The 14,851-nt window shown below is 36.9% G+C and overlaps 2 protein-coding genes across 4 annotated transcripts in view; one reads left to right on the top strand and one right to left on the bottom strand.

Annotated features, from left to right (window-relative positions):
* Window positions 1–6,310, bottom strand: part of arl8 (ADP-ribosylation factor-like 8) — a 12,759-nt gene extending 6,449 nt beyond the window's left edge. Inside the window, exons 1-3 of the mRNA XM_023420024.2 lie at window positions 5,867–6,310; window positions 3,353–3,413; window positions 3,121–3,268 (exon numbers count right to left, since the gene is read on the bottom strand). Of these exons, the coding sequence (XP_023275792.1) occupies window positions 3,121–3,268; window positions 3,353–3,413; window positions 5,867–5,912 (255 nt within the window). The 5' untranslated portion in view covers window positions 5,913–6,310. The remainder of the gene's footprint in view (window positions 1–3,120; window positions 3,269–3,352; window positions 3,414–5,866) is intronic.
* A 2,407-nt stretch (window positions 6,311–8,717) lies between these two features.
* Window positions 8,718–14,776, top strand: nsun6 (NOP2/Sun RNA methyltransferase 6). 3 transcript variants are annotated; one of them, XM_023420022.2, is made up of 12 exons: window positions 8,718–8,757; window positions 9,586–9,689; window positions 9,976–10,131; window positions 10,255–10,346; window positions 10,749–10,855; window positions 11,007–11,160; window positions 11,515–11,596; window positions 11,806–11,925; window positions 12,364–12,508; window positions 12,595–12,740; window positions 14,241–14,366; window positions 14,462–14,776. In XM_023420022.2, the coding sequence occupies exons 2-12, from the start codon at window positions 9,615–9,617 to the stop codon at window positions 14,639–14,641; spliced, it is 1,383 nt and encodes a 460-aa protein (XP_023275790.1). In that variant the 5' UTR covers window positions 8,718–8,757; window positions 9,586–9,614; the 3' UTR covers window positions 14,642–14,776. The 3 variants fall into 3 exon arrangements, with proteins under 3 accessions (XP_023275790.1, XP_023275789.1, XP_087033757.1); XM_023420021.2 differs by having other exon boundaries at window positions 10,252–10,346; XM_087177631.1 differs by having other exon boundaries at window positions 10,249–10,346.
* Window positions 14,777–14,851: the final 75 nt, after the last annotated feature.

The following is a 14,851-nucleotide window of genomic DNA, read 5'->3' as shown; positions in this document are numbered from 1 at the left end:
GGCATAAAAAAACGTAATAAAAAACGTCATAGTATAGTAAGGCATAAAAAAACGTAATAAAAAATGTCATAGTTTAGAAAGGCATAAAAATGTCATAAAAACGTCATATTATAGTGAAGCATAAGAAAGGTCATAGTATAGTAAGGCATAAAAAACTTCATAAAAAACATCATAGTATAGTAAGGCATAAAAACGTCATAGTATAGTATGGCATAAAAATGTCATAGTATAGTATGGCATAAAAATGTCATAAAAACGACATAGTATAGTAAGGCATAAAAATATAGTATAGAAAGGCATAAAAATGTCATAAAAAACGTCATAGTATAGTAAGGCATAAAAACGTCATAGTATAGTAAGGCATGAAAACGTCATAGTATAGTGAGGCATAAAAATGTCATAAAAACATCATAGTATAGTAAGGCATAAAAGACTTCATAAAAAACGTCATAGTATAGAGAGGCATAAAAATGTCATAAAAACGTCATAGTATAGTATGGCATAAAAACATCATAGTATAGTAAGGCATAAAAGACTTCATAAAAAACATCATAGTATAGTAAGGCATAAAAATGTCATGAAAACGCCATAGTATAGTAAGGCATAAAAAACTTCATAGTATAGTAAGGCATAAAAATATAGTATAGTAAGGCATAAAAACGTCATAGTATAGAGAGGCATAAAAATGTCATAAAAACGTCATAGTATAGTAAGGCATGAAAACGTCATAGTATAGTAAAGCATAAAAATATCATAAAAACATCATAGTATAGTAAGGCATAAAAGACTTCATAAAAAACGTCATAGTATAGGAAGGCATAAAAATGTCATAAAAACGCCATAGTATAGTAAGGCATAAAAAAAAGGTAATAAAAAACATTATAGTAAAGTAAGGCATAAAAACGTCATAGTATAGTATGGCATAAAAATGTCATAGTATAGTATGGCATAAAAATGTCATAAAAACGACATAGTATAGTAAGGCATAAAAAACTTCATAAAAAACATCATAGTATAGTAAGGCATAAAAACGTCATAGTATAGTATGGCATAAAAATGTCATAGTATAGTATGGCATAAAAATGTCATAAAAACGACATAGTATAGTAAGGCATAAAAAACTTCATAAAAAACATCATAGTATAGTAAGGCATAAAAACGTCATAGTATAGTATGGCATAAAAATGTCATAGTATAGTATGGCATAAAAATGTCATAAAAAACGTCATAGTATAGTAAGGCATAAAAACGTCATAGTATAGTAAGGCATAAAAATATAGTATAGTAAGGCATAAAAACGTCATAGTATAGTAAGGCATAAAAAAAGTAATAAAAACGTCATAGTATAGTAAGGCATAAAAACGTCATAGTATAGTAAGGCATAAAAAAAGTAATAAAAACGTCATAGTATAGTAAGGCATAAAAACGTCATAGTATAGTAAGGCATAAAAAAAGTAATAAAAACGTCATAGTATAGTAAGGCATAAAAACGTCATAGTATAGTAACGCATAAAAATGTCATAAAAACATCATAGTATAGTAAGGCATAAAAATGTCATGAAAACGCCATAGTATAGTAAGGCATAAAAAACTTCATAGTATAGTAAGGCATAAAAAACTTCATAGTATAGTAAGGCATAAAAATATAGTATAGTAAGGCATAAAAACGTCATAGTATAGAGAGGCATAAAAATGTCATAAAAACGTCATAGTATAGTAAGGCATAAAAATGTCATAAAAATGTCATAGTATAGTAAGGCAAAAAAAACTTCATAAAAAACATAGTATAGTAAGGCATAAAAATGTCATAAAAACGTCATAGTATAGTAAGGCATAATAACGTCATAGTACAGTAAGGCATAAAAATGTCATAAAAACATCATAGTATAGTAAGGCATAAAAGACTTCATAAAAAACGTCATAGTATAGCAAGGCATAAAAATGTCATAAAAAAGTCATAGTATAGTATGGCATAAAAATGTCATAGTATAGTAAGGCAAAAAAAACTTCATAAAAAACATAGTATAGTAAGGCATAAAAAAGTCGTAGTATAGTAAGGCATAAAAAAAGTAATAAAAACGTCATAGTATAGTAAGGCATAAAAAACGTCATAGTATAATAAGGCATAAAAATGTCATAAAAACGTCATAGTATAGTATGGCATAAAAATGTCATAAAAAGCATAGTATAGTAAGGCATAAAAAACGTCATTAAAATGTAATAATATATTAAGGCATAAAAACGCCATAGTATAGTAAGGCATAAACATGTCATAAAAACGACATGGTATAGTAAGGCATAAAAACGACATAGTATAGTAAGGCATAAAGAACGTCATAGTACAGTAAGGCGTAAAAAAACGTCATAAAAAGGTCATGGTATAGTAAGGCATAAAAATGTCATACTATATATAGTAAGGCATAAGAATGGTTATAGTATAGTAAGGCATAAAAAACGTCATAGTATAGTACGGCATAGAGAACATCATAGTATAGTAAGGCATAAAAACGTCATAGTATAGTATGGCATAAAAACATCATAGTATAATAAGGCGTAAAAAACGGCATAAGAACATCATAGTATAGTAAGGTATAAAAATGTCATAAAAACGTCATAGTATAGTAAGGCATAAAAACATCATAAGGCAGAAAAAAATGTCATAGTACAGTGAGGCATAAAAAACTTCATAATATAGTAAGGCATAAAATCATCATAAAAAACGCCATAGTATAGTAAGGCATAAAAAACGTCATACTATAGTAAGTCATAAAAACGACAAAGTATCGCTACCACTGAAACTAGAATAAAAAAGTTTGGGGCAGATGTTGTATCAGGAAAGATAAATTCACATGCTTCTGTAAAGAGCGTTCTATAAAATCCGCCACACATCTGCCTGTGCCGTGACTGTCTTATTCTTCCTCTCCTGCTCCCTTCTCCAAAAACATGGCAGAGGCTGACCCCAGCTTTGCTTTTCAGACAGGCGGCTTTGTGAAAGGGTGACCTATGACTTGGGCGGCCCCTTCTGCTGCCTGTGCTCAGAACAAACACACCAGCTGCCACGCTCAGGAACAGAACGGAGAAAAAAACACTACTAGGAAAAGTAAAGCTTGTATTTCTCACCTCTGTATTGGAATAGTAGGTGTTCCAGGAGGACCTGAGCGACTCCTGTCCTCCAATATCCCACATCAGGAAATGTGTGTTCTTCACCACTATTTCTTCCACATTGCTTCCGATGGTGGGAGACGTATGGACCACCTCGTTCATCAGACTTTGTAAAACAGAATTATAAAGTGAGTTTTTGCAAGTTTAGACACAGCAAACAAGGAGGGAATTTAACAATAAAACTACTTACAATTGGTAGAGTATAGTGGTTTTCCCTGCGTTGTCTAGTCCAACAATTATCACCTTGTGCTCTGCAAAATAGAGAGTAAATTAACTGAGCGATTTCAGTGATCTATAGAAAAACAAAGTCCTCAATAGGACATCATTATCAAGAAAACGTATGTAAATGAATCTCTTCACTGTTAGTCACTGTATAAACAATACGTGGCACAGAGTATATCATAAGTACATCTGTTTTCAGTCTATACAATGCGTTCATGTCATTGAGTGCTGCCCAAAATCATAAAGGTTGAACTTCCTTCCTTCCTTCCTAAAACTTCCTGACCACATTTTTCCAAGCATCACTGAGACTGCAGTAAATCCTAACTATTCATAAAACCAGCAGGCAGGGCTTTGACGACTGTCGAGCAGGCAAACACCACCAACTAACCGCAGAATCACAGGTGACACATACATGTTAAAATATCCCACTTCAGTGTTTTGACTTTTCCGGCCATCTGAGGCCTCTGGCTGTTGGGGAGGAAGGAAGTCTGGTCAGAGGGTTTGCAGTTTCGACTGTCTTTGTGAACCACACTGGCTTTTTGGAGGATGCCGAATGTCTATTGCTTCCTTAAAGAGGAGCTACCCTGTGATGATCCTGACAGCACAACTAAATTGACACGTTGCCATTGGCATCATTATGATGCTAAAAAGTCATAGTTTAGTAAGGCATTAAGAAGTCACAGTGCAGTAAGTGAAAAACATAGCATAGTAAGGCATAAAAAGTTACAGTATATCGAGGCATAAAAAACTCAGTATAGTAAAGTCAAAAAAAATCTTAGTATAGTTAGGCATAAAAACGTCATAGTATAGTAAGGCATAAAAAGTCATAGTATAGTAAGTCATAAAAACATCATAGTATAGTAAGTCATTAAAAATGTCATATTATGGTAAGGCATCAAAAGTAATAGTATAGTAAGCCATAAAAACATAGTATAGTAAATAATTAAAAATGTCATACTATAGTAAGGCATATAAAGTAATAGTATAGTAAGTCATAAAAACATCATAGTATAGTAAGTCATTAAAAATGTCATAGTAAGGCATAAAAAGTAATAGTATAGTAAGGCATAAAAACATCATAGTATAGTTAGGCATAAAAAGTCCTAGTCTAGTAAGTCATTAAAAATGTCATAGTATGGTAAGGCATAAAAAGTCATAGTATAGTAAGTCATTAAAAATGTCATAGTATGGTAAGGCATAAAAAGTAATAGTATAGTAATTCATAAAAACATCATAGTATAGTTAGGCATAAAAAGTAATAGTATAGTAATTCATAAAAACATCATAGTATAGTTAGGCATAAAAAGTCATAGTATAGTAAGGCATAAAAAGTCATAGTATAGTAAGTCATAAAAACATCATAGTATAGTTAGGCATAAAAAGTCCTAGTCTAGTAAGTCATTAAAAATGTCATAGTATGGTAAGGCATAAAAAGTCATAGTATAGTAATTCATAAAAACATCATAGTATAGTTAGGCATAAAAAGTCCTAGTCTAGTAAGTCATTAAAAATGTCATAGTATGGTAAGGCATAAAAAGTCATAGTATGGTAAGGCATAAAAAGTCATAGTATAGTTAGGCATAAAAAGTCATAGTATAGTAAGGCATAAAAAGTCATAGTATAGTAAGTCATAAAAACATCATAGTATAGTTAGGCATAAAAAGTCCTAGTCTAGTAAGTCATTAAAAATGTCATAGTATGGTGAGGCATAAAAAGTATTAGTATAGTAATTCATAAAAACATCATAGTATAGTTAGGCATAAAAAGTCATAGCATAGTAAGGAATAAAAAAAAGTAATCAAATAGTAAGGCATAAAATAGTAAATTCAATCATAGACCCAAACACAGACACAGATTTCAACCATTATACCTAACTCTAAGCAAAATGTGTACAAACAATCATTCCAAATCAGCCCCACTAATCCTGACAACACTTTTGATTCCTGTATTCTTTACTTTTTGACTCCAAGTCAGCTCAGTGGGTGCTTGTATAAAAAATAATTTGGCTTAATAATTGTTATACTGAGCAACAATTGTACCGTTGTTATTTGAAAGTGAAGCAATTTGCCAACAGAGAAATTAGACTATTTACATTGAACAAGTTTTCCAGAAAGACGGGGAAAGTTATGTAATGTGATATGTCCTGGAAAGTAATTTAAAGCTGATTGACAAGTCGATGAATACGCTCCTGCATGCTTACAGTGACTTAAGATAATCATGTTAGTTGTGAAACTGATAAAGAGATTAACTATTGGAGTGGTTGGTTGTATTGAGAAGCTGCAGTTTAATTGGTTGTTTTGACTTTCAAGTTAAACAAAGAAAAGGCAGTGCAGCCAGAGTCCTGAAGTCACATAATTCTTCTCAATCTGTTATTATGGCTTTTGTGGCTCACTTTAACCTAATGGGTTAAACAGTTCACATTATCCCCGGTTGAGCAGCTAGCGGGAGGTTAGTGAGCCGTGACAATTTCACCGACACCCACCTTGGTTACAGAAGAAGCTCCACAGTTTCGCGAATATGAGGCCCATTGTTTAGGTTAATACCAGTGTCTGTCTGTCTGTCCGTCCGTCCGTCCGTCCGTCCGTTAGCAGAGTGGGCAGCAGCACCGAGTCTCTCCACTCTCAAGTCCACACCGTACGATCCGTGGCTGACTGAGGCTAACTAACATTAGCTGGATGATCTCTTGTCCGCAAAACACCTCACCGACCTTTTCAACACGGGCTCCATGCGCCCCGGCAGCATCAAAATCCTAATTAAAGCGAGGATAAAACGGTGTGCGGTCGCATAGAGGTGGTGAATTACTATCTAAGGTTTAACGTGTCGCCAAATTCTCCTCAAATTGTACAAACACGGGGTATTCAGAGCAGCTCCGCGTTGACTCTGCTTGCACGGCTTCTGCTGCCCGTTAGCTGCTGGCGGTGGTACGGTGAAAAACGCACCCCAGACCATTCACTCCTTTTCCGGTTACGTAATGACGTCGTGGCGTTTTCGTTGGCTTTTTTTTTTTTTACCCCTGAAATAGTGCAGAGTTGTGTAAACTACCATCTCCGGTGTTATCACATTTATTGGCGAGCTCACTGGATTCATATTAATTCTTGCACAGTTAAAATATTGTTTTTAAAAACTCTAAATGTTGTATTTTCCCTGACTCAGCCAGTCGGGAGCTACTGTGGGTCTTAGGATACATACTGTAGCCTATTGAGCCTGGTACAAAACTTCAGAGAAACTACCTTAAGAATGGTCTTAAATTTTAACTTATGAGTCAAAAAAAGAAAAAGGGGGTTTTGTAAAAAATTAAAACTTACAAATTGTGCATAAAGAAGCTCAAAGTAACTTTTAGTCATGATTAGGATTACCCATCATGTATTGTATCCAAAGTTACATGTGCTTTAATTCATTGTAGCATGCAAGAGAAAAATAGGGAACTATAAGGGAAATATTTCCCTTATGTTGACAATAATAAGGTCTATTATAAGATAGCCTATTATTTAACCATATATCCTGTGATATACGCTATATGGAATATTATTCATATAAATCTTAAATGAGTTCAAGGAGGTTATAATAATCATTTAAACTGAAACTCATCTAGACATCCAAAAAAATATTTGTATATTCATGAAGCACAGTTAAATAGTTTCTATATTTCACAAACAAAGAACCTATGATCGGCCTACAGCTGAAACATTTCCATAAAAAGTTCCCTGGTGCAGTCATTTCATTGTCTTTCAAACTCACCAACACACAGATCAGCTAATCTAATAACTATCAAACTTTTTATGATGAATATATGTGATTACAGTGAACATGAAGAAGAATCACACCAATGGGAAAGAGCATAGTGATTCAGTATTTAAAAAGCTTTATATTAACCCAAAGTCACTAAGGTTAGGTGATCTCACAGAACACAGTATCGTTTCAAATGTGATTATTTTATTGAATTCATCATCAAACAAAGTCAAACAAAGAAAGTGCAGGCAAAAGAGTAAATAAAATAGTTCCTATTAACAACTTCACAATATGTGTGAGTGATATGGACAAAGTTAATATCCTCATTATTTTCAGTAGCATGTATACTGTATATTTACTAAAATATCCAGCAGTGCAAAATTACAGTAATGCCTTCTAGTCAAAATGAAAATCAAAACAATTTGAATTATAATGTTTACAGTATTTATTGCACAAATATGTAAGATGTCAAACTGTGTCAAATTTCTGAATTCTACATTAAAGATCATAATATTGTTTATAATATTAACATTTAAAAGAAGACTGTCTTATATGTAATACTTAATGTACATTACACAATGAGTATTTTTGTATTCAGGACATAAACAGTACACATACATCGACAGTAACATCTACAGTAACATACTGTATGGAAGTTAACAAAGTGAAATACTTTTAATCTTTCTCATTCAGACTGAACTGTGCATCTCTTTCTCAACTGTCTTGATTTCAGAGCAAAGAGGTGGTGAAAGCTTCCTGTGTGCGCGTGTCAGGAACCTCCCAAACCCACCAGCACAGAAGAAGCACATGGTGACAACCTCCTCTGTGCAGGTCGGGTTGGGGCGCTCCTCATCGCCTGGATGATAAATGGAGAGGGCGATGCTGGGGGTGGAGGGGCAGGGAGGTTGTCATGGTACTCACTTCAGACTGGGTTTGCCCGGACACTTCTGACAGAGACAGAGAGACATGTAGTGAATTTAATTTTTTTCTAATTTTATTTATTTTATTTTTTTTTAATTAATGTGGGACTAGGTTACTTTAATTTGATATTTTCAATAATTATTTCACCAGTATTTTTTCTGATATAATAGAGTCACTCTGAATTACATTGTAAACCTTATTTTGACAAAACTCATGGCAATACAATAAATGCTGCTGTGTAGCTGTGATCTTGAATTCCTTCTATCACAAATGACACAGTCTCCTGATGCGTTCATAATGATTTAACAGTCACAGCAGTTGTCACCTAATTACACATTACATTTGCAGTCAGACAGGTTTAGTCTTTGAGACTAATTAGAAAGTCTCTGCAACAATGGAAATATACTGTATACTGTATATATAGGGTTAGGGTTATATACGCCTATAGAGAGAGAGAGAGAGAGAGAGAGAGAGAGAGAGACATGCATATATATATACACACACACACACATATATATATATAAAAAAAAAATATATATATATATATATATATATACACACACACACACATATTTCTGTGTAGAACATGTTCGATGTGACACTAAAGCCAACAATGAAAACGAATCAAAATATCGTACATGCACGTGTAATCCAACTCATGTCTTGTGACCAAAACGTGGTGACGTACGCGGAAGTAGCAGCACTGGCCATGAGCAACTAAACGTGAGTACCAGAAGTCTATTAACAGACTCAGTTCGGTCATTAAACTTAGAATGGGCGGTAATTTAAACGGTGCATTTATTAAATATAAATGTAAGAAGCAGATGTGTTGAATGGGGCCGATGGTTGGAGTGATACAACCGATCTGTTTAGACATAAATTATCATACGGTCTATTATAAGAAAGCCTTTTATTTAATGTCGGGAAAAGGAACTTTCTTCGGTCATTACAACAAATACAGACTGGTTTTTAAATACCTCACATTTATTATATTTAATTCACATACAGCTAGTGCTAGGCAGACATAAAGAGGATTAACTATGGACACCATAATACAAGTTAGCGCTTTATCTAAATTTCTTTCCTTATATTATTTTATTCTGTGCTCTCACTGCATTTGTTGTTTTTCACAGCAGCTGTTAACTTACTTTATTACACTATTATTATTAATTTAATGAATGTTTATTTGTGTATGTTTGTAGAGCTGTAAACAAGGACACAAGTAGCACAGGTATGGAAGAGTGCAAGGAGTGCTGAAATAGATATTAACTGGAGGTTGCACTATGTTGTGTGTTAAATGTTAATTCACTGTTTTTACAAATAGACAAATGGCAATTCCTGTCCCTAGATGGGCCTTTAAAATACACAAAACCCAACAAGTCAAACACACAAATAATGCTAAACAATTATTAATTTACAATAATTATGACTACATGACTTCAAAAACTTTTCAGCTTGAGTTAAAAATGACTTCTGTGGGTAAAGTATGTTGTTTAGGAGTCAAGATTTATTTGCTTTCCTGTTATTGACTGGAGGTTTTTCTTTTTACAGATTGAAACATTTTGTTGAGAGCAGAGGACATGTCCATTTTTCCAAGAATTTCTCTGAAGCCTGAAGTGACTGAACATCTTAAGGGTGTCTTCCTAAACAAGGAGGTAAGAATTTCTGCGTGTCCCTTTTGAAGTCATTGCTCTTCTGGAGAATCGTAAATAAAATACACCTCATATAATTAAATGTCTTCTAAGATTTTAGAAACATTGATATCATGAACACAAACCATGGCTTTCCACCAAAAATGTTAATACAATTTCACATTTTAGAAATGAGCCCTATAAACTCATGTTTATGTGTAACTTTAGAAAGTAAATTCCACCTCAGGCCGTTAAAACAGGGACAATACCTTCTAAATGTCTTTGCTGCTGGTGTTTTTGTTGCGTTCAGGTGTTAGATGCAGTGGGTCATCAGGAGGCAGAAAGCCGTTTCCACAAGCTGCTCACATGTCTCTCACACCCGCCTTCATATACTTGTGTTCGGGCCAGCACTCATCTCGCCTCCCTGGAGGAGATCAGACTCAAGTTAGGAGAAGAGCTGAAAAAGGTGGGAGCAAGGAAATTCATATATTTAGACACACTGTCGCTGTGTGTTGGTGCCCCACATTGCCACCTGTGGTCGGCGGAGTCATAATCATTCAGTACGTTGTTGTCGTTGTCGAAGCAGCAGATGTGCGGCTCATCAGCAGAGGAGGTCTCCCTTCAGATTCTTCCTCACCCTCGAATCCCAGATGTGCTGCTCCTTCCTGTCGACGGCCCGAGGTATGTGAGGAATGCCGGAGCAACGTCACACAAATCTGAATCTGCTGAATCTGGAGTACACACTTAGCCTTAAATTACAGTGTGTGTCCAACCGCTGGGCTGATGTTTCCTACGGCCAAACCCACGTGGAATTTCATGGAGCGGCTGCAGAAAAAATGCTGTGATATTTAAAGGGCAGAAATGATTTTGAACTACTTTGTTCACCTTTTTTAGGCGTGCCTTCAAGTTCAAGTTATTTTTAATTTAATATTTATTTTTGAACACACTGTGCAAAAATGTAAGGTACTGAAAGTAAACTCAGAATTAATTTGCCTCCCTGATGGTACTGGGATGGGGATGGATAAGATTCAAAATATATAATATATTCATAATATATATTTCCCCTTTCTCTCGTATTGTCAGACCTGTGAAGCAGCTCAGCTCGGAGGTGGTTGTCGGTGCTCAGTGTGGCAACGCTGTACTGAGAGGTGCTCATGTCTTCGCCCCGGGGATCGTCGCCAGCCCAAAGTGTAAGAGTGAAAGACATAAAGTAGATCACAAAAAGCTGTGTCATTATCTTGAGTTTATCAGTCAACAACACAGCACTTTTTCTTGTGTTGATTGCACCTCACAGTGCGTTTGTCTAACATGAAATCTGCCCGTGATGTTTTTGCTGGTCAGACATGAAGGCTGGAGATGTAGTCTCTGTCTTCTCTGACTTGGAGGGAAAGTGCACCCGAGGAGCCACGAGCTTCCAGGGGAAGAGAGTGTTTGTGGGAAATGGAGTCGCTGAAATGTGCCGCTCCAACATCTTCTGCACAGATGAGCCTGCCAAGTAAATAGACCTTTATTTTTATTTATAAATTTATGATTTTCAGTATAAATTTATGAGTAAGTTATGAGTATTTATGAGCTCCAGTGTAATGTGCAAAGAAAAGTGTGAGTGAGTAAGAACATGATACAAAAAAAACTAATCAAGAATTGCGTCTTGGAATCCGACTATGTGCCATCACAGTCCTTCTAAAAAGAAAAAGTCAGCGTACACACACACGGCACAGAAGTTTAAAATGTAAAAAGTTTATTATAGTGACTCCATGTTTAAAAACAAAACAAATGTGCGTCAGGGTGATGGTTGTGGTTTCAAGTTTAAAAAGCAGAATAATTCAGTTGCTCTCTTCTGTTATCTTAGAGGGATCGGCGTTCGGATGATAGAGCCGCTTTACCAGAGTCCGTCCTTTGATGGCGTTCTTCCCAACCTGGCGTTCCTACAGGTATCTCTTCTATTACAATCCATATTAAGAGCAATTAGATGCATTTTCCTGCCTATTAGTGTCAGAATGATGAATAGATTAGATGGCAAATGCTAATGTTGGACTTTTATTAAATTGTGCCGCAGCTTTAGGACCAATCAGGGAAAAACATGTTCAAGTAATCTACACGCATCACTCCCCAAAGTGAACTGATGAACTCGTGTCTGCAGAACCTCCCCTCTGTGGTCGCGGGACATGTGCTCGGGCCTCGTCCTGGCGAGCGTATCCTGGATATGTGTGCGGCCCCTGGAGGGAAGACCTGCCACATCGCAGCGGTCATGGGGGATCAGGTACCACTATGTACCACTGATGAATCTTGTCATAATAAGCCGGCTGCAGGTGTTAGCTGCTGCAGTGATTGCTGTTCAGATTCAGGGTTTCAAGGTTGTCCTCTAAAATTATTTTTCAGTCTAGATGCTGAGAATCTAGTCGACAGAAATGAACATACAGTGTAATTTAGAGCATTGCTGTTCCTCGCCTTTAAGGGAAACTCCATTTAATTTATACATGTGTGAAAGAAGCTGTGTAAAACGTCACCAGGAAAATAAAAGATGTCGTACATGGTAATAGAATCTCACAACTAGATCTTTATTACAGATTTTATTACAGCCTACAGATGCTTCTAATTTTCTGGTCACTCAGTGTAGATATTAATGAGGATGAAGTTCATCCATGGCTTCTCTAATCACAGGCGTGAGTGTAATTTAATGAATTTCTGTCTCACACAGGGTGAAGTCGTGGCCTTGGACAGGATCCGAAACAAGATCGATCGAATTCGTCAAAATGCACAAATGTTGCATTTGCGTAGCATCCGAGCGTATTGCTTCAACAGCACTCAGGCTGTGAGCAGCGACCCGGCACATGTGACTGAAGGTAGAGGGGAACATATGAATATTTATGTGTGATTAATCCCAGGACTCAGCAGAAAGATAACACCTCTGCCTTTGTTCATATTCCAGGGCCTCCCTTCCCTCCTGAGAGCTTCGACAGGGTTTTGTTGGATGCTCCCTGTAGCGGACTCGGACAGAGACCCAACATGGCCAGCACCTGGAGCCTCAAGGAGATTTGCTCCTACCAGCCTCTGCAGCGCAAGTTATTTCATGCTGTAGGTTTTCCCCGCACACAGATATAGATTGTGACATTTGCAACCACCAGTTTGAGAGTGTTTGTCACATGACTTTGATAAAGACTCAGTCCAGTCTGTAGGTGGCAGCATTGGACAGTTAAAGAACTGCTGTGTGCAGCTACAAGTCAAATCTTAAAAGGAAAATCCACCATAAAATGATATTTACAGAAGTTATTCTTGACTAAAAGAAACATCACTTTAATCCTGATAATTTTTGATTAACACACAAGGTGTTTTGTATGATTGGGTGTTAAAAAACAAGTGTCAGGAACAACTCTGAGCCCTGAAAGAAAGATGTGTGTCAGTCATTTTTGGATAAAACACCTTTTGCATTGTCCAAAAAGTGTTTTTAAAGGACATCCTCATGTTCCTAGTTGCTTTTTATTACAAATGTACAAAAAAATAGACTAAAAGAAAAGCATGAGGATTGTGTTTTAGGGTGGATTTGTTTTTTGCTTTTAAGTATGGCCAGTGGATGGATTACTACAGGGAGATTAGAGTCCAGTGCCGAGGACATCATTTATCCCAGTGAAACACAGTGCTCCATCAGCCTCCACCAGCATTACCTCAAGGCTATTCAGCATGCAGGCTGAAGCGAGAGGCTCCTGTTTGGAAAGATTTGTGTCAGTGCTTGCATACAACACACACTGACAGACTTATATGGGACATATGGGACAAGTTACAGTAAACCTGCAATAACTGATTTTTGTTTATGGCCACTTGAGGGCAGCAGAAACAGCGTGTGAACACAACATTGACATGTCATCTTATATAGTGAACTTGCTGCTTAGCAGTTATTTAATTACACATCCAGCAGTTAAAGAGCGACATTAGTATTCACGTGGGGTAATCCAACAGTTTAGTTATAATATTAGCTCTGTTTTTGGGCTCTACCGACTCCTGAGGGATTATCTGGCTCTGCAGGGGCTAAAGTGTCTGTAATGCTCACCAGCTTGACGCTACCTTTGTCTGTCGCTAATGTGCTGAATACTGTCCCATGAAGCTGGAGGACAGAGAAGTATCCAGCTGGTATTTTACATTTAGTGAGAGCTGTAGTTGTAGTGGGTGTTTTTCCCCTCGATGGACACAATTGACGACAAATGAGCGCCGGGTGGGATTTATGCTTTATGAGAAATTGTTTTTTGAACAGTATTTTCTGTTTTTCGAGAGAAGATGAGAACTAACTGGTTGGTTTGGCAAATGTAACGTATGATTAAGCAGCCCGCCTCGCACAGCTGCTTCCCTTAGCTTTTCTATGGGATGGTTTTTAGAGCGCCAAAACAATGAGCAGAAACTCACTATAAAGGAGCTGCAGATTCACGTGATATTTCCCTGTAGTTTCATCTCAACGAGCAACTCCTTTCACATTGTGGCACTGTGTTATGATTAAAAAAACATCCATTATAGCAGCTATAATTAAAGGTCTTTATGTGTTATGAAACAAATACATAAATCAATGGATTTTGTGTGTGGTTGCAGGCGGTGCGGTTGTTAAAGAAAGGCGGGGTCTTGGTGTACAGCACTTGCACAGTGACTCTAGCGGAGAACGAGGAGCAGGTAGCCTGGGCCCTCGATACGTTTCCCTGCCTCACGCTTCAACCACAGGTAAGTATTGTGGCGCCGTTCGCTAACGTACAAATATACCCAGGGATGTAAAGAAAACCTCAACTAATACATGCTGTTGCTCTTGTCTTTGTCAGGAGCCTCACATTGGCGCAGAAGGCATGCTGGGAGCCGGCCTGTCACCTGAGCAGCTGCGCCTCCTCCAGAGGTTCAGTCCTGAGCTGATCTGGGACCAGACAGAAACGACAGCTCCCCTCCCCTGCAGAGCCGACAGGGACACCATCGGCTTTTTTATTGCCAAGTTCCTGAAAAACTGACCGGAGGGCATGTTTTCTCTTACAGCCCTCACACGAGGCTGCAGACGGGAACAATAGTGTTTATATTACGACACTCTGTGTGCTTTGACGGGCCAGTGTTGACAAAGACGCTCACTGCGCGGTTTACAGCATCTGCCTCCCAACAGCTGCTCTCTAAAACTGCGGGCCATATAGGGATAAGCTTTATAAACAGCGAGGGCAGGAGACAGA

This window comes from Seriola lalandi, unplaced genomic scaffold (genome assembly GCF_002814215.2).
Source record: "Seriola lalandi dorsalis isolate HSWRI2012SDOR001 ecotype SW California unplaced genomic scaffold, Sedor1 jcf7180002054616, whole genome shotgun sequence".
Classification (NCBI taxonomy): Eukaryota; Metazoa; Chordata; class Actinopteri; order Carangiformes; family Carangidae; genus Seriola; species Seriola lalandi.
This window is presented reverse-complemented; position numbering and strand designations above follow the sequence as displayed.

Bases quoted from the DNA above. Each gene is read 5' to 3' on its own strand.
- nsun6 (XM_087177631.1), top strand. From the start codon at position 9,615: ATGTCCATTTTTCCAAGAATTTCTCTGAAGCCTGAAGTGACTGAACAT. The intron at 9,690-9,975 runs GTAAGAATTTCT...TGTTGCGTTCAG, and splicing joins GTGTCTTCCTAAACAAGGAG to GTGTTAGATGCAGTGGGTCA. The intron at 12,741-14,240 runs GTAGGTTTTCCC...GTGTGGTTGCAG, and splicing joins AGCGCAAGTTATTTCATGCT to GCGGTGCGGTTGTTAAAGAA.